Consider the following 21,384-nt stretch of genomic DNA (forward strand, 5'->3'; position numbering starts at 1 on the left):
GCCGAAGCTAAGTTCGCGTCATCCGAGAGAGTATTTCTTGTTGCTTCGGCGGAAGAGGAAGGGGGATCTATTGTTGAAGCAAGCTGTTTTTCAATGATACGTTTGTCTGTAGATGGAATGTATCGAATAGGTATGTATGGTTAGAGTCAGTGTGCTTGAGAACATCACGGAAAGCCAGGACTCTTGTAGTCTCCGGAAATAGATATCGCAAGAAGCACACATGCAGCCATGCAACCATGCATTTACTTGATTCACTTCGCTATGCATAAGACTCGCGCAGATAAAGATGCAGCGAGATTGTCCACCGCTGATTCTATAAACCACTAACGCTAGTGACTCGCCTTTGATTGATGTTCCCATTTACCAGGTACCCGAATCTCCCAACGCACTCACACGCGCGAGTCACTGCTCCTAATCACCGTGGCGTTTCCGGGTCCAAACCCCCACCTCCAGCTCCACAGTTCAAGTGAGGTGCAAGCAAGCACCTCCTCCTACTCCTCCTCCCCCGCACTAGGTTCGGACTCTTCGGCCGCTTATACCCGAGTGCAAGGAATGGTCTTTGGACGGAGGTTGAGTGGGGTTAATGTGATGTACAAGTATCGTACTCGAATCGGTAGGCACGTCAGTCGAGATCGGTTTGGTGTGTAGGGCACTCTTACATAAGTGATTGGTGTCTTGACACCTCGGTTATCTTTGTCTTCTTTGCTTGCGTTGTTGTGTTCGTACATATTCCGCCAGCTGTGGTTCTTGAGCTGGGATTTGTTCTGTTAAAAGGTGTCTGTGATAGTGTGAATTGTGCAACTGCATTTGGGACGAATTCGAGATTGGGATAGTGTATCGTCAAGATGTTTGTTGCTTGCTTATTGTCCTTGCTTCTGTGGGACTGGTTGGGCTGACTTGGAGGTTATAGGGTGTATACTGCTTCTTTTGCCTTCTTTGAGGCTATCTGGGAGGTGAGTGAGCGGATTTGCTTATCACTTGCTCTCACAATCGAACAAGCAGTCGATCTTGGTTCAATATGTTGACGCTGTGCGATCTAGGCCGGCATCACGCATTGCTTCGTCAACCTGGGATCTGATCATCCGAGTATCATCGAGGCTATTGTCAAAGGTCAGAATGAGAAGGAGGGCCAGTTTCCACGTATCATAACGTGTCCAAATGAGGTATGCCTTTTCCCATTACATCTGCATCTCACTTGAGACACAGCCGTGGGTGCTGAAGAACGATACAGATGGTCGCACTGTCAATGGCAGACGGGTACGCCAGACTCACGAACAAGCCTCAATGCGTGATCGTCCACGTAGATGTGGGTACTCAAGGTCTGGGCGCTGCGGTGCACAACGCATCTTGCGGCAGAGCCCCAGTACTCATCTTTGCTGGTCTCTCTCCGTACACTCTCGAAGGCGAGTATCGTGGCTCGAGGACAGAATACATCCATTGGATCCAGGATGTCCCCGATCAAAAGCAAATCGTGGCCCAGTATTGTCGTTACACGGGCGAAATCAAGCGGGGCAAGAATGTCAAACAAATGGTAAACAGAGCATTGAGTTTTGCTACTAGCGAACCGCGAGGTCCCGTCTATCTCTATGGTTCACGGGAAGCTATGGAGGAGGATATCGAGCCTTACAAGCTCGATCAGAGATTCTGGAATCCCGTGGAGCCAACCGCGCTTGCCCGTAAACAAGTGGAAGACATCGCAGAGTTGCTCTCTAGCGCGGCAGCGCCACTCGTTGTGACCGGATACAGTGGTCGAAACCATGCTGCAGTAGCAGCTTTGGTCGGGCTTGCAGACACAGTCAAGGGACTACGAGTCCTCGACACGGGTGGCAGTGACATGTGTTTCCCTGCAGACCATCCCGCTTGGCTGGGCCTTCGTTACGGAATCGAGGACAACATCAAGACGGCGGATTTCATTCTAGTGGTCGACTGCGATGTTCCATGGATCCCAACTCAGTGTCGACCTGACAAGAACGCCACAATCATACATATTGATGTGGACCCGCTGAAACAGCAGATGCCAACATTTTATATTGACGCAATGGCACGATACCGTGCCGATGCCGAGACTGCGTTTGCACAACTGAGCAGCTTCATCAAAGCGAACCTTGGAGAAAAACTCAACGGTGAAGTACACCAGGAGCGATGGACTAAGCTTCAGACATCTCACAAGGAGCGGCTCGATACTATTGCAAGCCTGGCTAAACCAGGTTCGGATGGTAGCTACGGATGCTCGTTCTTGATCAATCGCTTGAGAAGTCTTTGTCCTCCCGACACAATATGGGCCATTGAGGCTGTGACGAACACGGCATTCGTCGCCGATCAGATCCAGGCCACTCTTCCTGGAAGCTGGATCAACTGTGGAGGCGGAGGCCTCGGATGGTCCGGAGGTGGCGCGCTGGGAATAAAACTCGCAAGCGACAATGAGCACGGAAAAGGAAAGGGGAAGTTCGTGTGCCAGATCGTAGGCGACGGTACATATCTGTTCAGTGTTCCTGGCTCAGTGTACTGGATCGCTCAACGCTACAATATCCCGATCTTGACAATTGTGTTGAACAACAAGGGCAAGTCTGAGAATGATGTTGTCACAATGTAGTTGTACTAACAAATCGCAGGCTGGAATGCTCCTCGTAAGTCATTGCTCCTCGTCCACCCAGATGGCGAAGGTTCCAAGGTGTCCAACGAAGAACTGAATATCTCTTTTGCCCCCACGCCTGATTATGCCGGAATTGCGAAAGCTGCATCCGGCGGCCAATGCTGGGCTGGTGTGGCATCTACTGTCGAAGAACTCGAAAAGGTGCTTCCTGAAGCTATCGCTGCGGTCAAGGCAGGCACCTGTGCTGTTCTTGATGCTCATTTGGATGGGCCGCAAGGGAAGTTCGGAGGTGGCAAGGCTGTAACAGTCGGTTAAGATATGAAGTGATGTACGTGAAGCAATTCATCTCGGACTAGAAGTAAACAAGAGGTGTGCATCAGTATACATCGTCGCAAGCCCAGAGACGTTTCCGGCCGCAATTAGCATCGCGACTTCCACATTTGCAGCTCGATGCTGTCATTCATCATATCTCTCGATAAAATATATCACATCTTAGAACATCTCACGCTCCAGCGTGTTGACGTTTCTCGACTCCCAGTCACTTTGTAAGTTATCCAAATATGCTCGCTGGTTTCCATGAAGCATTGACGACACCGTCTGGGTTGTGTGGTGTTTTCATCTTCTTCGTCGCCCATGCACTTGCTTTTCTCTGCCTCTTCAAGAAATATCCTATGCTATACTATCCTTCCCTATTCATGCTTGAGCCTGGCCGGTGTACACCAAGTGGCATTTTGCAGTGGGCCAAGCCACTTTTCACAGACGCAGATATTGTCCTCCAGCAACGAGGTCTAGACACTTACTTGTATATACGCTATGTCAACATGCTTTACCGGATCATGTTGCCCATCACAATACTAGGAACGCCCGTTCTAATTCCGATGTACTACTTCGGTTCTAACGTTGACCAACAAAAACGCATGGCAAGACTCACAGTCATCAACATCTCCACCCGGAATCGACCACTCATATTTGCAATTCTAGCCATTGGCACCCTTTTCGTCTTCTTTGTCTGCGTCTTACTTCGCATCGAACGCAACAATTACCTCCGGGTCCGAATAGCGCTTCTTGCTAATCCATATTATCGCATCAAACCTTCTTCTCGGACTATATTAGTTCGAGATATACCTGATCATCAGTTGTCCACTTCAGCGCTCAGGGCGGTCTTTGGTGTTTCGACCGGAAGACTTGGCAACATTACGATAACCTTTTTCGAGGACTATTCTCGTCTTCACTCGCTTGAGCAGATAAGAGATCGACTGGTCGCGCAGCTCGAATATGGCGAGCTCTGGTACATTGGAGAAGCGCAAAGAGTATATCAGACTTCACATCTCAAGTCAGCAAGCGAATGGAACGAACTCGCCAGAGCAAAAATTGAGCCAGCGACGTCCGGTACGGCTACGTCAAGCCATATTGTACGAAGCTATACTGATAGTGCTTCGTCAGAAGTAAGACGATCCAATGCCAATCAACTTATTCGCGGAGACAAGCAGTCGCAGCCCTCAATGGTCGGAGCCCAGAGACGCTGTTTGGATCATGGACATGAGTCTGAGTCTACTACAGTACATAATCCTCATTGGAAGTCATGGTCATCACTTTCCATGGCCTCATCATCGAAGATTGAGAGCACTAGAAGCATCGGCTGTCATAGACGACACAAGCACAGTGACGAAATGCTCAACTATGGACATTGGGCTTATCACCAAGGAATGCAGCAAGATTATTGTGTCAGGACATTCGATGGAACTGAAGAAACTGCTCTTTACGCCCTTCAAAATCCATATTGTCCACTGAGAGCGCATTATGGGTATCCTAAGCTCTGGGCCACCCGACCTGGAAGATGTAGAAACCATCTTCACAGTCACGAGAAGGTCAATCTTTACCGCAGGTCCCTTTCACATCATGGGGTTGACGGCTGGAGCTCACCAGCCCAACACAGTCCCTTACTGAATTTTCTCGCGATAAGATCGACGAGCCAGCCGATGGATATGTTGCGATACAAAAGTGAGGTTGTGAATGCATCGAGAAGGGCACAAGTGAAGTGCAATGTAGCTTCGCCACGAGACTTGTATACATATGGACCATCTAAGGAGCATACCCGCCAAGTTGACTACTTTGGCAACGTGATCGACCCTGAAGGGGATATAGATTACGGCGACTGGTCCTTTGTCTTCGAAGCTCTGGTCGAGAAGTTGAATCTACAACAAAAGTTGCTTCCTCAGGTCTGGAGCACACCGAATACCCGCAACACCTCAGCTCGTCGAAGCCATTCACGGGCTTCTCTGAAGGATGTTCCAAAAACTCGTAGTGTTTCTTACCAAGAATTTGAAGCGGACTTCGGCCAACCTCCTACAGCACTCCCGCTGAGACTAAGCAGTAGTGGCAGGCAGCATTACATCAGACATATCTTGAAGCCGCGCAAGAGCCTTGCACTCGTGAACAAACAAATCAAGTCGTCTCAGTTAGAGTATCCGAGAAGGGTACCCCAATGTTTTGTTACTTTCGACTCTCCAGAACATGCTATCATAGCCAACGCTAAACGACTCCCGGCCACGATGGAATGCGCCACTGTAGAGATGGCACCCCATCCAGAGGACGTTCGATGGTACGCAGTGGCTCACAGAGCGTGTCGGATACTGCCTTCTTGGCCTCGTCTCACAATCCATGCGTATCTGGCACTTGAGTCGTTTGCCTGGCTTGCTGATGCGGTCGACACGATAATAACCGAGATAGTTGTGAAGAGGATCAAGCACCCACCAATATGGCTTGTGTCACCCCTTTCGCCCATCTGGGGAATAGGCCTGAACCTCTACATAAACGTAATTATCACATTCACTAGCAGACTCTTACAGTGGTTGCTAGAGTTCAGATCGCCTGGCGAGTTCATACCAGCATCCAGAGCTGAGTTACACGTCCGAGCGCAGTGGATGGTCTTATTCTGGACTCTCGCCTCACCGATTGGAACAGGTAAAAGTCCATCTATCTGCTTGCATCAAGACACGAAGAAGATGCTGCTTGGACTGATCATCATTGGTAATGGTGCTTGTTTCTACCTCTTCGTCCAGGCAATGCAGGCTACAGTGTATATATGTCTTAAGCCCTCTGAGCTCTTGATACGCCTTGTAGCGCCTCCTGCTTTGACGCCGAGAAATGTCTTTCGCGAGAACACGCGGATAGTCCGGGTCGAATGGACATCTGCATATCTGTCTGTTTCGGTACCATTAATTGTTGGGCTGTGGTTAGGCCTCTCGACCCCGTTGATGCTACCCGTCTCCTGCGTATCAATGTTCATGGTGTCAATGAGCCAACGGTACTCGGTCCTCTACACTAGAGCGACAGAGCACGACACCAACGGCGCTAGCTTCAGAGCCGCACTTGGAAGTGTGTTCGTAGGCCTGTACCTACTCCTGACTACGCTCGGAATAAGTATAGCCGGGCTCACCAACGACGCGAGCGGTGAACGTTGGGCACCAGGACACATCGCACTGGTCATTCTATTGATGGTCTTTGTACGAACAGCAATCGAGCACATACAGTCGTGGAGAGCGATCGATTACGCCTTGCTCGAGCACTGTACAGAAACGCAAGAAGCCAAGGAGGAGCCCACAGAAGAGAACCCGAACAATATCGCGTCAACTACCATAGGAGACGATAGTGAAGGTGATACTGAAGACAGTGACGGTTCTTCACTCGATGGTCCGGTCACGCTTTTAGATCTCGAGCCGGAACAGCGCCGCATCCTCATTGAAAACGCATATAGACACCCTGGAGCAAAAGTCAAGGGTGGTCCGGCAGTTATTTGGATCCCGCAGGATTTTGCGGGCGTGAGTGAGACTGAAACTGCACGTACACGGGCGTTGTTTCCGGGTGATGAGGGCTTGCTGGTGCTGTCCGAGGGAGCAGCAGTTGGGTATGTAGGGGAATTCGTGGACAGGGCGATTGTCAGTGGGTACCCTCCTGATTGGAGCGAGTTTGATGAGATTGAGCTTTGAAGCTTAGGGGCATTGCACTTGAGTGTATTGTCATTCGCGTTCGTGAGACGTCAATATACATTACATACACCACCAAAACTCAAGGGTGTAAACCCGCTGCTTTCCTTGACTAGTTCCGTCTGTACTCATCCTCTTTCAGCAAAAACTCGTCATGTTCAGTTTCACGCACCGGGCGTAGCCTCCTTGATAGCCCTGAGCAAGTCCTTCAGCTCCTCGACCTCCTTCCTCAACTCCCTGACCTCAATAAGAGTAGCATCAGTCTCGACGTTAGGCTTCGACTCCTCACACTTCTTGACCCAACCATCGCGTTCGAAGTCAAACTCTCCCTCAAGCTGCTCCCACTCCTCGACGGTGTCCTCGTCTTCCTCACCTCTGTTCCTGTTCCACTTGACTTTGCGCGCCACACGCACCTCGAGCGCCGCAGTGACGCACAACAGCGGCGAGTAAATGAAGCCCATGACGGCGTCGTTGAGGCGCTCGTACGTCGATCGGCTCATCCACCACTCAAAGGGCAGGACCAGGAAGATGATCTCGATCAGGTTGAAGGGCGCGATGTAGACGTTTTCGTCGGGCGCGCGCACGAAGCGGATCGTCTTTTGGCTGAAGAGCGCCATGTATTCGTCGATGGCGTCGTCGGTGATGTCCTCGTAGGCCGAGTTGTACAGCGCGATCAGGACGTTCAGGAGGACTGTTTTCCCATGTTGATTAGTTTGGTTCCGTTTCAATTCTTGTAGACCTCCCCCAAGAGAGACTGATTGGTTGTTTACTTACTGACGACGATAATGAAGTTAAAGACATAGTAGAGGATCAAACCGAAAGGAGGAGCGAAGTTGTCGAAGCCGTCAAAGTCGGGAGAGCCCAGCATGGCGTTGAGCATTTGCAGACTGACGAAACCGACATCATCAAGACTCGAGTCGACCTGGTCTAGACCGATAAAGGCCTGCAAGAAACCCACGAGCACGACGATGAGCAGCGCGAAGAAGATAAGCGATTCTTGCATCATGACTTTGAGAACGACGAGCATGGCACCGAAGAAGCGGTAGCTATCGAGGTAAAGCAACAGGCGGCACCAGAACATTGGCGCCGAAAAGGCGAGGAAATTATAACTCAATGTGTTGAAGTAGATGCGCTTATCGTCGGCAATGGGGTGTGTGAGGGCAATCATGCGGGTGATGAAAGACACGGTCAGGAAAGCATACAGCGTGTTGTTGAACGTGTTCCAGAATCCGAGGTAGTATCTGCCCACTTTCCAAAATTTGGCGATCTCGTCGCAGATGAAACCCAGAGTAAAGATGTACAGAAGGCCTTCGACAACATCGAGATCACCAGTAGGGTTGATGGTGTTGATGGCACCGGTATAGAGGGCAAGGAAAATGAAACTGAACAGAACCTGGGCAAAGTTTTGATACATCGGGACACGCATGCGATCCGGATCGAAGTGAACCCAGTAGTTGCCCGAAGTCTTGTGCTTGTAGTCAATAAAACGACTTGGATCATCCTCGTCTTGTACAAGCCAGCCGCGCCATAAGTAAGATATACATTTCTGGTAGCCTGTTGGAAAGCATAGTCAGCTTTGAGTTGCTAGCCCATCATTTGGAATACGAGATACATACCGGAGCTTCCAATGACAGGCAGAACGTGCAGGTCAACTGCTCTTTCAATCACGTTCGCGGGCGGTGTGTCTTCCCCATCAACGACGATGCTATACCGCTTCAACAAGACATCTCTCAGCAAATAAGTAATGTCTTCTTCCTCCTCGATGATCTTTCTGGCGAGGACCTCGCAAGCCACCGCTCTGACAGCATGCAGGTCCGCATCCCACAGCTCTAGCATCGCTTGCTTCTTGAACCATTTCTTGCAGATGAGCAAACAGAATACCACGCATGCACTGTAATCCGGATTGTCTGACGCGTCAAGGTTTCCGGGATTGTTCAGTTTGCCTGCTGACTTGGCTGTCGCGACTACCGCCGGAGTGATGATGTTCGAATGCGCCGCTGTGACGCGCGACTCTTCCAGCTCACATGGCACAACCTGCTCGATCTGATGCTTCAGACGTAGAGCTATGCGCGTGACTTCACGTGCCGGGATTGCACTTTGAAAGTTATCATCATTATGCGTAGGAAGCACTAGAAGTGGTGTCAGAATCAGGTAGAGTCAAGCGGTGAGAGTGAGAGGAGGTTTAGTAACAGAGCACTTGACCAGACATGGGAGGTAGCAAGTCTGAAAATTACAGTTTGAAAGCATTGGATTTCTCTTTACTTACGCGCGCTGACTTCGTCTGCTAAGTGCCTAGAGCCATTACCGCGACGACTATCAAAGTCAAAGAGGCTTGTCCATTTCACCATCTTGATGAGCACTCAGGCGATTATAGCACAATCGAAGACTACGACCCAATTGGCAGACCTCCAGGATCTGTAAGTGCCAAACAATCTGGAAAGCGGTGGTGTGGATTGCCCGGCCTATCTACTTTTCTTTGAAACTGGGAATGTTGGCAGTGGGAAAACACCTCAAGGTTCATTGGCGCCAGCTCCATGCAAGCAGGTTTAGTGCGTCATATATGGTTCTTAAACTCCGTAAACGCCGACGATGTATACAAAGACTGCGATCGCTTGCTGTATGGCAGCAAGAGCGGGACTCTGGAGCACTTTCCACCTAGGCCTGTTTGCATGCTTTACTGTTTTTTGGACGACAAAGTGAAACCACAACAGCGAGAACATGTCATAGTAAGGAGCAAATAGAATACGTGGATTCTCGTAAATGCAACCTTCGTATCAGTGTCACAATCTCCCAACTCTTTCCATACACAAAATGTTATATCCTCCTCCCACCATATACTCGATGTTCAGCCCATCCTGTGACCTAGCTTCTCTCTATCCCGTCTGTCCCGTTTCACGACTTCACAGCTCCTTCGTGTCGCGTGCGCGCCGAGGATCGGAGTGCTGCTTACTCGTCTAATCCGTCCGATCAACAAAATCTGCTATGAGGAGGCGCTTGCTGCGCGAGCTCCTCAACAGGGCCCTGAGAGACAACTCGAAGGACTCCCTCATAATAATGTATCAATCATGTGTCGCATTACTTCGTAGGAATTGCATCAGCGGACACGCCAGCCTCATCGCGAGGAATGGAGATGCTAGAGCTTCGATTGGTGCGAGCTGCATTCATTTCCTCCTCGAGGCCCTTGAGCTTACCCAAGCGGGCGGTAGGTAGCCACTTCTCTTCAGGGGTAAACCACCAGGTCAAGACTGCGAAGATGGTGATGCTACCAAAAATGACAGGAGAGTAGTTGAAGTTTTCGCCAGTGACCGGGAACTCGAGTGGCGAGAACAGAACGGCAGCAAGAAACAGGTTCCAGACCATGGCAATGAAGTTCATGGGAAGAGACCAACGTCCTAGAGACCAGCTTGCTGACTTGAACTCGTTGGGAGTGACAAACACTCTTCCGAAACAGATAAGGGCGTAGGACATGATGGTAGGCACACCGGCAGCACTGACAAGCGAGGCGAAAGCCACGGGGGAAGGCAAGATCGTACAGAGCAGCAGCGCTGACACAGTGAGCATGACAGTGACAGCGTTGTTGGGCATCTTCTGATCATTGACTTTGCTGATCCAGCCGGAGAAAGGAAGGACACCGTCGCGCGCTACTGCCCAGATCAGGCGGGACGATGCCACTCCTGCTACTGTGGTGTTGAAGATGAGGCCGAGGATGCAGATAATCGTCATGAAGACATGACCTCCCTGGCCCATAGACATCGCGTAGATGCTGATGAATGGCTGTGGTGCGGCAAGATTATAGATAACGTCCAAGTCAGGCATGCAGAAGAGGAAAAGAATAACAACTGGGAATCCAAGCACAGCAGAGGTGACTGCTGACGAGAAAATGCCGCGAGCCGCTGTCGTGCTTGCATTCTGAGTCTCCTCGCTGATGTGTCCGCTAGCTTCGAAACCGACCAGTACACCGGCTGTCACATAGTATGAGAGCATCCAGTTCCATACCGGTGGGGCTCCAGTCTCGTTATAGGTCTGAGTGAAAACAAACTCGGCAGATTGGAAGCCATACGACTTGGACACCGCGATAGGTAGCCAGATGATGTTAAGGAAGAAGTCAAGCATGATGAGTCCACTCGCAATACGAAAGATCAGCTTGTAATGCTTGGGGTTCAGATAGTTCATTCCGATGGAGATGAAGAGCATTGCTTCGGCAACTATCCATTGCACTGCTCTGAACTTGACATCGTTTACGTCGGTAGTAAAGTCAACGCCAAACACTGTTAATTCGGAGAGCAGGTAGTTGGCAGCACCTTGGGAGTTGGAGGCGACGAATGTGGTCCATGCTGTAGTGGCCCACCATGCAACGATGAATCCAAAGAGTCGACCAAATTTGCGACCACCGGACTCGGCCGCCCAGAAATAGATGGAACCTGCAGCGGGTAGTGCAGAGCAGATTTCGGCCAGGACTGCAGCAGTAATGAAGACGAAGATGCACGTAATGACGTAGCTCGACCTTGTTGGGGGTCAGCATCTGAGATCACAATAACACTGATTGGGCATGTTGCAATTTAGAGCACAATAGAGCTCAGGAACATGTCTATGTGCACCCCGGGAATACCCTCGCGTATGGCTTGAGAGTGCATCATCAACAGAGACTTACCAGTACGCAGCTGGTCCGCCAGCGCCAACACCGATGGAGAAGGTCACACGAATACCTCCAACGAAGTAGAGTGCGGCTGGAAAAATCAGTATGCGAAGCTCGCAAAACGAATAAGGTCAGGCAAATTCAAAATACCGAAACTGGCCGCGAAGCTTTCAAAGAACTTCCATTGCCGATGCAAAGACTACATTGTATCAGTATTGGCATTCTGAAATGCTCAATTAAGCGCACTCACTTGTTTGTAACCGAGTGCGTTCTGCACTGTGTCAATAAATTAATCAATCACAGGAAAGGGAGAAATCAAGAAAGGTCGATAATTCAGTCATGGCATCTCCTTCCGCGCTCATGAAAGCGATCAAGTTCAAGCGGTACTCTCTCAGCCCTTGCCATGGCATCGAATCTTCTTCTCAAAAAACTCGATGCCTAGCTCAGACGCCCGCGTGCAATGACTGTTGTTGGTTGTCGTATTTTGCTGTTCTTGTTTGGATCTTTCATGGCCTACTTACCAGGTGCCATCGATTGAGCGCGTTGGAAGGATGTTTTGCTTGCCGGTAACGAAAATCGCCATTTCGGGATCCCTTTTCATGTCGCCCTTACCAAGTAGCGCTCGTCTGAATCCATGCTGGATGTCTCCTCGAAGTTGCTTTGCAGCTGGTTTGTGGGCTTGACTGCATTGTCGATGTCCACACCACTGGCGCGCGCTGTGCCGGAACGGAGCTTGGTCTGCATTCTGTAGGTCGATATGCTATGAGCACTTAATCTGAAGGTGTAGCAGACGGTTGTCTCTATAATATATAAGTCAAAGAACCGTGGCGTGACCACTGGCGACTTTGAAAGATTTTTATGACGCTGCGATCCGCCGACTACGGTTCAATCACGCCCGGATGAAGAGAAATATCGGAGAGCCTTGTGTTAGCGCGAACGTGAGCTCGTAGCAACTTCGGCCTAAATGCCGTGACTACCCCGAATAATTATATAGTGCCGCCGATAGAGATGGCTGCGGGAATTGGCTTCTCAACATTCTCAAGCCGCCCAGGGTCCAACTTACTCGATGGGCCTCGACCGCTCTACAGTATGAGGAGGACGAAAGCCGTATCGAAGTAATAATATACCACACCAGACGATCTCAGATCAGCTACCCCACGATACAACCTGGCCTGCCATCATCCTATGTAAAATCCTTTGTACCTAGCAGGTTATTATATATCATGAAGACTTACTGTATCTATCGTCCGGAAGCGACGTTGAAATAAGATTGTCATGACCGAACGATTCTACGTTGCCCACAGCCCTTGGAGCCCTTGCAACAACATTGTGACGCGGCACTCCACGGCTTGCAAGAACCGAGACCGTCCAACTCTATGAGGTACTCTTCATTCTTTTTCCTTAGGATCTTGGTGTTCCTAGGGTCATTCATCTAGATTTCCTTGTCCTTGTACTTGTCATCACCACTCTCTTGATCTTTAGCTCTGCGGCCACGATTGCCTTGGGTCGCTTCATTCTCACGTTGAGCTTTTCTCTGACAGTTGGATCTATATTCGCAATCTAGCAAAGACATCTGCGCAATGTCATAACCCCCAATTTCGTATATATCCTCTCCTCAAAAGGCACCATGAGAAAGCTCAATTATGGCCTAGTAAATGCCGCAAAGCACTTGTGATATACCAAGATTGGTTATGGATTGTCAACCTCCCCCTTCAGACTCTAGTCGCACCGCGATAGTAGGCAAAGATGACCTCAATATAGGTGACATCGGTTCTGTGCGACATGCGTGGACCGAGAGACCTGGGTTGTCAGGAGTAGGAGCCTATCGAAGCTCTACAGAGCGCAGGACGTCTCTGACCCGGGAATCGAGCAAAATTTTGTGGAAGTTTAAGCTTCGACCCTGGGACGATGATCAGGAGAGAGACTGGTGGTTCGCGGGAACGGCGATTCCGTAAATCAGATACCTCGTAGCATCTCATAAGCCAAAGCTAACCATTGACTAGCTTGCTCGCTGCAACTCTGGGACCTCTCGCAAACGTGCTTTCAATAGCAGCACTTGTTACTTATTGGCGCATGTGTTTGATAGATGGCGTAGATCCTGCGACATGCCCATCGATCGGGGTTGATACATTGCTCGCAGAATTATATGGACATACCTTTGAGGATCCCAAGTGGTAAGCCATCGCAGTTGCATCAGGACCGATACACAACTGATCTTGAGTCAGGTGTTATGACCTGAATGTAGTATCTCTGGTTGCAGGATTTGTGGGTAACATATTCCTGTTGTTCAACTTCACAGGCCGAGTGAGATACATGATTTCCCTGCCTGTCACCATTTTGTCGTGGTACCTGGCAACAGGCATTGTAAGCTCTTCCATGTACACTGATAAGCTTCGGTCTAATACCTATGCAGTTGATGGCAATTACAATATCAATGGATGTCTATGTGGCTCCTATGCGCCCTCAGCAGACGTACACACAGGGTTTTTGGTATGCTGTCATTGCAGCGGTGTTGTATATGGTCGCCTCTATGCTCCTCATGATCAACATGCTCGGCTATTTTCTTGGACACTATCCTCAACAATTCAATCTCACAGATTCGCAGCGAACATTGATCCTCCAGACAATGCTGTTCTTTATTTGGCTTGCCGGAGGCGCGGGTGTGTTCTCTACGATCGAGACCAAATATGGCAATGGTGACATTCCTTGGTCTTATGTGAATGCCTTGTATTTCTGCGACGTTACTATCCTCACCGTCGGCTTCGGGGATCTGTACCCAACCAGCGACACAGGACGCGGACTGGTTTTCCCATATTCAGTGGGTGGTATTGTTATGCTAGGTCTGATGATCTCGAGCATCACCAAGTTCGCTTCGGAATTGGGACAGGACAAGGTACTGCAGAAGCATGTGGAGAGATCTCGGACAAGAACGGTCGGCAGAGCTGTGACGACCTCGATTGAGCTTCAGGAACGCGAACGTGTTCTATCCTCAAGACCAGTCATACCAGGCCCTCTGCCTGTACCTCAACAAGGTACACCGCTCCGGATCATTGACAATAAAGAAGAATTGAAGAAACAAGCCGAGCAAGTCCCCTCGCATAGCCAATTGCGACATGGCTTGCGACGTATGACAGGACAGCTCACACCGTTCAAACCAGCAAAGAAATCGCGATTGTTACTGCTGCGAGAGGAGAAAGATCGGTTCGATGCCATGCGCAACATCCAGCGAAGCACAGCAAAGTGGAAACGATGGTATTCGCTTGTTCTGTCCGTCATGGCATTTGGAATCTTGTGGTGCATCGGCGCAGTCACCTTCTGGCAGGCAGAGAAGCGTGAGCAGGGCATTACCTATTTCCAGTCACTCTATCTCTGCTATGTATCTCTTCTCACCATCGGCTATGGCGATCTAGCTCCTAGGAGTAATGCCGGACGACCATTCTTCGTTGTATGGTCTCTCGTTGCCGTACCAACGATGACCATCCTCATCACTGAGATGAGCGATACCATCATTGGTGATTTCAAGAAGGCGACCTCGGGTGTCGCAGGTTTTACCGTATTGCCTGAACGTGGAGTCTGGCACAGGTTTCTAGACAGACAGCCTTGGCTTCTCAGAGTAATAGCCCGACGACGCGCGGACAAAGATGCCCGCTTGAGACTTCAGCGGGGCTTTGAGGTTGGCCCTGATCCCGAAGACCCAGATGAAGGTCTCAATGAAGAAGCACCTACGCTGGCCACTTTAGCTGCCGAGGACGATGACGGGAATGGACCAGTGAAAAAGCCCAGTGATTTCGATCTTGCGCGAAGACTTGCTCGTGCAATTCGGCGCACCGCCAACGATCTGCGTGCTGACCCGCCTCGTAGGTATAGCTATGAGGAGTGGGTTGAACTTACTCGACTCATTCGCTTCACCTCACATAAAGGCCACGGTGAAGCACAAGACGAATCGGTAGAAGAAGGTCTCGTGGAATGGGATTGGATCGGCGAAGATTCACCTATGATGGCACAGGAAAGCGAGGCAGAGTTCGTACTGGATCGACTGTGTGAAAGCATGGGAAGATATATACGTCGGTTAGCATCCCCAGAAGATGACGATGACGACGAGGGGGGTGAACGACAGGCTCCTAGCAGTGCAGATGAAAATAGAGCTGTGGACAATGTGTTGGATGATGACAACGATGATACCATCGTTGACGAGAGTAACGGATCCACTGCAGACGCGTCGAAAAGGCGTTAGCTAGCAAAGCTATACGATCTCATGGAAAGTCGTACACCATTCGCTGTTACATCCTAGAGGGTTGCTTTTGCCAGCTTCTTTTCGAGCGAGACATGTCCTGTACCATGGTGTACTTGCCTTGAAGTATGAGAGTACAACTTTGCCGTATCAGAGGCAGTCTGGTAACGAGATTCGCAGTAGCACGAAGGACTGGACTGGTTTAGGACTATCGGATCACTCTTCACTTTGGGAGCTCTTCTTGGATCTGCTATTAGCGTCCGGTGGAAAATGATTCCGGGACCATTGAACGCAATAGCATACACTGGATCAATGTGCTGTGTTCGCAACTCATACAACGTTGCTATATGTTACAGGACAACTCTCGTTGTAATCGCGAAAGAAGAAAGTATACATATCGACAGCAATTCCTCCCTACCTTGATATAGCTATTGAAACGGATCAACACAATGTGGATCCTGGCGCTCCCACCCAGAAGCAAGAGTAAGGTACGCAACTGCGGAGTGGGCTGAGCCGAATAGTGCACGGGGCAGCACAATGCTGCCTGTGTTGTTGAGCGTGTCGCGTTTGGATCCGTTCTACGCGCAATAATATGGACAGTAAAGCAACACTTCTACTGAGAACTTGGAAGTGTACTACGCCAACGTCCTGATGGGGCAGGTAAGTCATCGAGATATCGACTATAAAAAGACGACGATCGAATATGTCCACAGGTCAAATACGACTTAACTTGCACGAATGAGGAATTCATGCAGACGAAGGGTCGATCGCGCCCACAATTTTCGAAACTCCCAATATTGAGCGCGTGCAGGGCGTCTGTCATTGGAGGAAGCATTTCAATACCTCCATAACGAAGCGAACGCGAACGCGCAACCAAAGCGCCAGCTTTTTCATCTCATGATTCAACATCCTTGGCAGGTTCATATATGTGTTACCCACAGCAATAAGTCTCTGTGATATCATATCTGTGCAGGTAGCACGAGGGGATGTGGGGAGACATTGCAGCGTATCATTTCTGGAGTAGTCAATTGATCTGCTCAGCACTATGGCCAGCAAGGCGGCTGCGAAGACAGTCCAATTATGCAGGCCGTTTGCCATGCATATAACATTCTCCAACCCGTGGCCTAGGGACACTTCTCGACTGTTGTTTCAAGTGGCCGTCTCTCGCTTTGTTGTGATGCTCCGGACGATTTCATAGTACTGAGGAAGCCCGGCATTTATCCTTACACCAATCCTCGATCTGTCCTTCGCAAGCATTTTTTAGTCCACGTTCTATGGTGATCCTGCGAGAGTTGCTGGGCTTCACAGTTCGAGACCTGGCCTAAGGACGGTTTGCAAGCTACATCTGCTATATTTGTCATAACACCTTATTCCGGTCTAGAGCCACTGGATCATGGCGAGACTTGGAGAGTATATTTCACGCTCTACAGTTAAGAAGGCTGGAGTACTTTTTGGTGCAATCCTCATACTCGGCCACTTACACTCACTTTCTTCTTTTGCTCTGCCTGGATTCTCAACTGGTATGAACAACCAAATCCCCATCCCCACTCCATCATCGTTACTGGACTGAGAGGATCGCAATGTAGAAATACCATCACAGCTGCAGATTTCCAGGAAAACCGAGGTTGCTGCCGCCTTCCAGCATGCGTGGACAGGATACTCAAACTATTGCTTTGGCCACGACACTTTGCGTCCCGTGACCAACACGTGCGAGGATGACTTTGGCGGATATGGCGCAACCGCCATTGATTCTCTGCCAACAGCCATCATGCTAGGTAACGAAGACGCAGTCCTGCAGATCCTTGGATTCATCGCCGCTTTGGACTTCAATGTGGTCAAGGGAGGTACTAAGATTCAGGTCTTCGAAGTTACGATCCGACATTTTGCGGGCATGATATCGGCTTGGGACTTGCTCAATGGGCCGTTTTCTGGTATTGCCAAGGACGCGGATCTTCGGCAAGCTTTATACCACCAGATGATCAGGCTAGGGGATGTACTAAGCTGCGCTTTCAACACTCCCAGCGGTGTTCCCCGTGATTGGGTGGACCCCAAGTTGTGTGAGACTGACCAGGGCACTACGAACACTGTTGCTGGGGTTGGTACAATGATACTTGAGTTTGCCAGGTTATCAGACATTACAGGAAACGACACATACGTCAAGCTGGCCCAGAAGGCAGAGGATTACCTGCTCAGACCCAGTCCTGCAGTCGGAGAGCCATATCCAGGACTTCTTGGCTCGTCTGTAAGTGTGGCGACCGGATCTATAGTGGACTCCAAAGGAAGCTGGGGTGCTTTCTCAGACTGTAAGGAATCTATGTAGCGTACATCCAGCAAACGATGGCAGACTTACGAAACTCAGCCTTCTACGAGTATCTCCTCAAAGCATACCTGTACAACAGCGATCAGTATGAATTCTACCTCGAGCGCTGGCTAGCGGCAGCAGACTCAACAATCCAATACATCGGCTCGCACCCCTACGGCCACCCAGAGTGGACCTTGCTGCCCTACTGGGACGGAGCAAACTCCAAAAACCTAATGGAGTCTCTATCTTGGTTCGCAGGCGGCAACTTCATCCTCGGAGGAATGGTAACGCGCAACCAAACGCTAGTGGACTACGGACTCTCGATAGCAGATGCCGCAGGCGCAGCATACAACATGACAGCGACAGGCCTAGGCGGCGAATTCGTAGCATGGACCACCGCGTCCTCCTGTGACGATGGCAACGCCGACGAATCCACCTGCGACCCGAGCAATTCGTTCCGCAGCTCCGATACTAAGTTCAGACTGCGACCCGAGGTGCTGGAGACGTGGTATTACGCCTACCGAGCGACGCGGGACCCAAAGTATAGAGAGTGGTCGTGGAGCGCGTTCAGCGCCATCAATCAGCACTGTCGGACGGAGTCTGGATTCAGCGCCATCAGGGACGTCATGGCGGAAGATGGCGGCGGAAAGATAGACGTGCAAGAGAGCTTTGTGTTTGCCGAAGTGATGAAGTACGTGTATCTGATCCATTTAGAGGTGAGTAGTTGTAAATCTTGACTTTTCTCCCGGGCGATATTTGAGAATCAATGCTTACTCTGGTCGTCTAGGATCATAACACCCGGTTTCAAGTCCAGGATAGTCGCTCCGGAGCGAAAAATACTTGGGTCTTCAATACCGAGGCTCACCCCTTTCGTGTCGCGGGTCCACCAGTGTAGAGATGAACACATAAATAGACTCTTGAATATGCGTATACATGTAATCATCTTTGTCGCCGAGTTCCAACGACGTCCTTGCTCTATTTGGCGATATTGCAGTCTTGTCAATGAACTCTGCAGCCTGGAGTACTTACTTCTGGCGCAGCTGTCAAAATGAAATTGTGGACCAGCAAATCCAAACTCTTCAGTGTAGCAACAGCTCCGCCGAAATCTTGTATCTGACATCTACATATCTGACCCCTTGAGCATCCCAGCATAGGGGATATAAACGTATAAAGTTCGACGAAACGACCAATGAAAACCAGAGATTGAAGAATGTGAGTTGCCAGTCCTTGGTTCGTTGAGACGCAGCACTAAGGACTTTGAGAAAGGAGGGATGCATGAGTGGCACAGGAACAAGACTCGACAAGTTGATGGGTCACACAGCGAGGCCAAGAGCTTCACATGGGTGGATTTTCACATCTGCTACTGCTGTTGTTATCGCTGATGCTGCTGCTGCTTCTGTTGTTCCCAAATGACGCTAATATCAACCAAAACGACACGACGCAAGAGATCTCCAACTACAGGATCTCGGACCATATAGACAGCAAGCTATTATTGATAAGGAGCAACCAGTAAAAAAAATACAGAATCATGAAGGTAATTCATATAAGCGATCACCATGATACGGCAGCTCGGCAAGCTGTTTCCACTCTCTGCCATCCAACTCCTCAGGCTGTTTATGGCGCTGATGAAAGTGATAATAAAGCTCATGATGCGGATACAGCGGACGCGGAAGCTTGTCTATACTTTCGTTTTGATCCGGGTGTTGATGCCAATAGCCTCGATCTGGGAAGCCCAGACGAGTTCTTCGTTTGCGGCCATTGCTTGCTGATGAGGATGGCGTCGTCGGGTTTCGCTTGCTGCGGAAGTAAATTGCGGCGCCGATTATGGTGGCTAGTACGGCGGACGCGCTGATTACTATTCCGGCTATTGCGCCGACGGACAGGCCTGGGTTGGGAGGTTGCGTTGTCGTCGTGGGTGGTGTAGATGATGGTGACGAGGAAGATGTAGTGCTGCTGCTTGAGCCTGTGGGTGATGTTGACGCAGCAGAGGATATTGCGGTGGATGATGCTATGCTGGGTTTTGTTGTTGTCATAGGTGATGATGATGATGATGATATTGACGCTGACGCCGCCGTATTTGAGACAGTACTAGTGATCGAGAACAGAGAGAGGTCAGGCGGTTGAAAAGCCACTGTGATGGGTTGCGCCCACATGGTGACTGGACCAGTAACTCGTGCGAACATGGTCGCTGTGCCATCAGATATCGAGCTGAAGCCATCAACTTCTGCAAATACCGTCGTTGCACCCACATTGCTGTACATGCTCGTGCATCCATAGTATCCTGCAGAGGCTTGGTCCTCATTCACCCCGCCAATGGAGCTTGTGTAGACGAAATTGCTATGATATGGTCAGTGAGACTCGAAGATCATCTGACAAGAGAGAAAAGTACCTGGGACAGCATACTGCTGTGGTCACTTTGATATTGAAGTTGTTGTAGGCCGTAGTATAACCTGATGGACACGCGCCTGGACTGAAGACTTGGATGAATGATGGTGCTCGACCCCAGCCACCAAAACCCGGTGGATAACAAGGCTTGTCAGGGCGATCAAATTGCGCGTCCTGCAGAAGAAGTCCTCCTGACATACTATTTGCAGATGCAGGCTCAAAGGTCCAGTGTAAAGAACACGAAGATGGTGGAGTGAAGATAGCCGACATGGGACTTGTTATGGTACTGAGGGCATTGGAACCCATTTTGCTTCTGACTCCAATGTGAAGACCAAGAGAGTATCCATCCAGGAAGGTTACAAGAGGAAGCGCATGTCAGGTAAGTGAGGAATTGTGAGACATGTGGACAAGGTACTCGGGGCAGATACCATGCCAGTTCAATTGCATTAAAGCCATCGATCCGAAGGAAGACAAAAGGCACCGGAGCGGCTAACGCATTATCTGTCTTTTGCATCACTGGCTGTATGTTGTAGACTCATGCGCGCATCTATATTTGACCGCGGGATTGTTTGATGCCAAAGTACGTGCTTGAACCATTCCCTTTACGCCTTGATAGATAGATCCGATGGATGCTTGGAAATGTAGACCGGCGGTTAGGTGATTTAGGCGCCTATGCTAGATACAAGGACATGATTCTGGCGTATCAGAAAGCATTCCCAATCATCTGGGCGAGAGAATGTGCCATCTCGCCTGGGGATAGATTAAAGCCGTAGCATTTTCGGGACGAGCTATGCAATTTTTCTTCCCCCAGTAATAAGGCATCCGTTGAATAGTGACCGGCACGCAGTGTTAGACTGCTGTGAGAATCAGCCGACAAGGTGAAGACCGAGTCCAGTAGAATTGTACCTGTCTTACAGGAAGGTGCACAGATACCAGGTGTGATAGAGACTCGGCGCTAGATCAGCGCTTATGTATTGGAAGCCCCAGCCAGCGCCTCACAACGAGGCAAGCCACAGCAAAGGTTTAGGCCTCAAGCCATTACCACACATAACACAATATATCATCCAGATAATGGCTATTGTGATTTTGTCCATGATTGCAGTTCAAGAAAAAAAAGAAGGCAGAAACAAATGACCACAAAATCGCGTAAATGTGTAACAGGTAGCTGAGTGGGAATGATTTTTTTTTTTACAGGTATAACATTCTATGACAGGTACCGGTCAAATCGGGCATCATTATTGTACTGCGCAA

The 21,384-nt window shown here is 49.8% G+C and overlaps 5 protein-coding genes across 5 annotated transcripts; 2 read left to right on the forward strand and 3 right to left on the reverse strand.

Annotated features, from left to right (window-relative positions):
• Positions 1–6,743: 6,743 nt before the first annotated feature.
• On the reverse strand, positions 6,744–8,927 carry AAFC00_002265 (uncharacterized protein; the record flags this gene model as incomplete). Its single annotated transcript, XM_069341560.1, has 4 exons — positions 6,744–7,270; positions 7,354–8,133; positions 8,196–8,708; positions 8,846–8,927. 4 exons carry the CDS (start codon positions 8,925–8,927, stop codon positions 6,744–6,746), a joined length of 1,902 nt encoding a protein of 633 aa, XP_069201644.1.
• Positions 8,928–9,654: 727 nt separating this feature from the next.
• AAFC00_002266 (uncharacterized protein) lies at positions 9,655–11,959 on the reverse strand (the record flags this gene model as incomplete). Its single annotated transcript, XM_069341561.1, has 5 exons — positions 9,655–11,083; positions 11,231–11,306; positions 11,366–11,414; positions 11,466–11,486; positions 11,828–11,959. The coding sequence occupies 5 exons, from the start codon at positions 11,957–11,959 to the stop codon at positions 9,655–9,657; spliced, it is 1,707 nt and encodes a 568-aa protein (XP_069201645.1).
• Positions 11,960–12,906: 947 nt separating this feature from the next.
• On the forward strand, positions 12,907–15,449 carry AAFC00_002267 (uncharacterized protein; the record flags this gene model as incomplete). The annotated part of the gene is made up of 4 exons (XM_069341562.1): positions 12,907–13,166; positions 13,219–13,389; positions 13,441–13,579; positions 13,629–15,449. The coding sequence occupies 4 exons, from the start codon at positions 12,907–12,909 to the stop codon at positions 15,447–15,449; spliced, it is 2,391 nt and encodes a 796-aa protein (XP_069201646.1).
• Positions 15,450–16,839: 1,390 nt separating this feature from the next.
• On the forward strand, positions 16,840–18,643 carry AAFC00_002268 (uncharacterized protein; the record flags this gene model as incomplete). The annotated part of the gene is made up of 4 exons (XM_069341563.1): positions 16,840–16,966; positions 17,033–17,749; positions 17,806–18,464; positions 18,536–18,643. The coding sequence occupies 4 exons, from the start codon at positions 16,840–16,842 to the stop codon at positions 18,641–18,643; spliced, it is 1,611 nt and encodes a 536-aa protein (XP_069201647.1).
• A 631-nt stretch (positions 18,644–19,274) lies between these two features.
• Positions 19,275–20,439, reverse strand: AAFC00_002269 (uncharacterized protein; the record flags this gene model as incomplete). The annotated part of the gene is made up of 2 exons (XM_069347994.1): positions 19,275–20,085; positions 20,138–20,439. The coding sequence occupies 2 exons, from the start codon at positions 20,437–20,439 to the stop codon at positions 19,275–19,277; spliced, it is 1,113 nt and encodes a 370-aa protein (XP_069201648.1).
• Between the last annotated feature and the right edge of the window lie 945 nt (positions 20,440–21,384).

This window comes from Neodothiora populina (assembly GCF_041146345.1).
Source record: "Neodothiora populina strain CPC 39397 chromosome Unknown canker_contig_14, whole genome shotgun sequence".
Classification (NCBI taxonomy): Eukaryota; Fungi; Ascomycota; class Dothideomycetes; order Dothideales; family Dothioraceae; genus Neodothiora; species Neodothiora populina.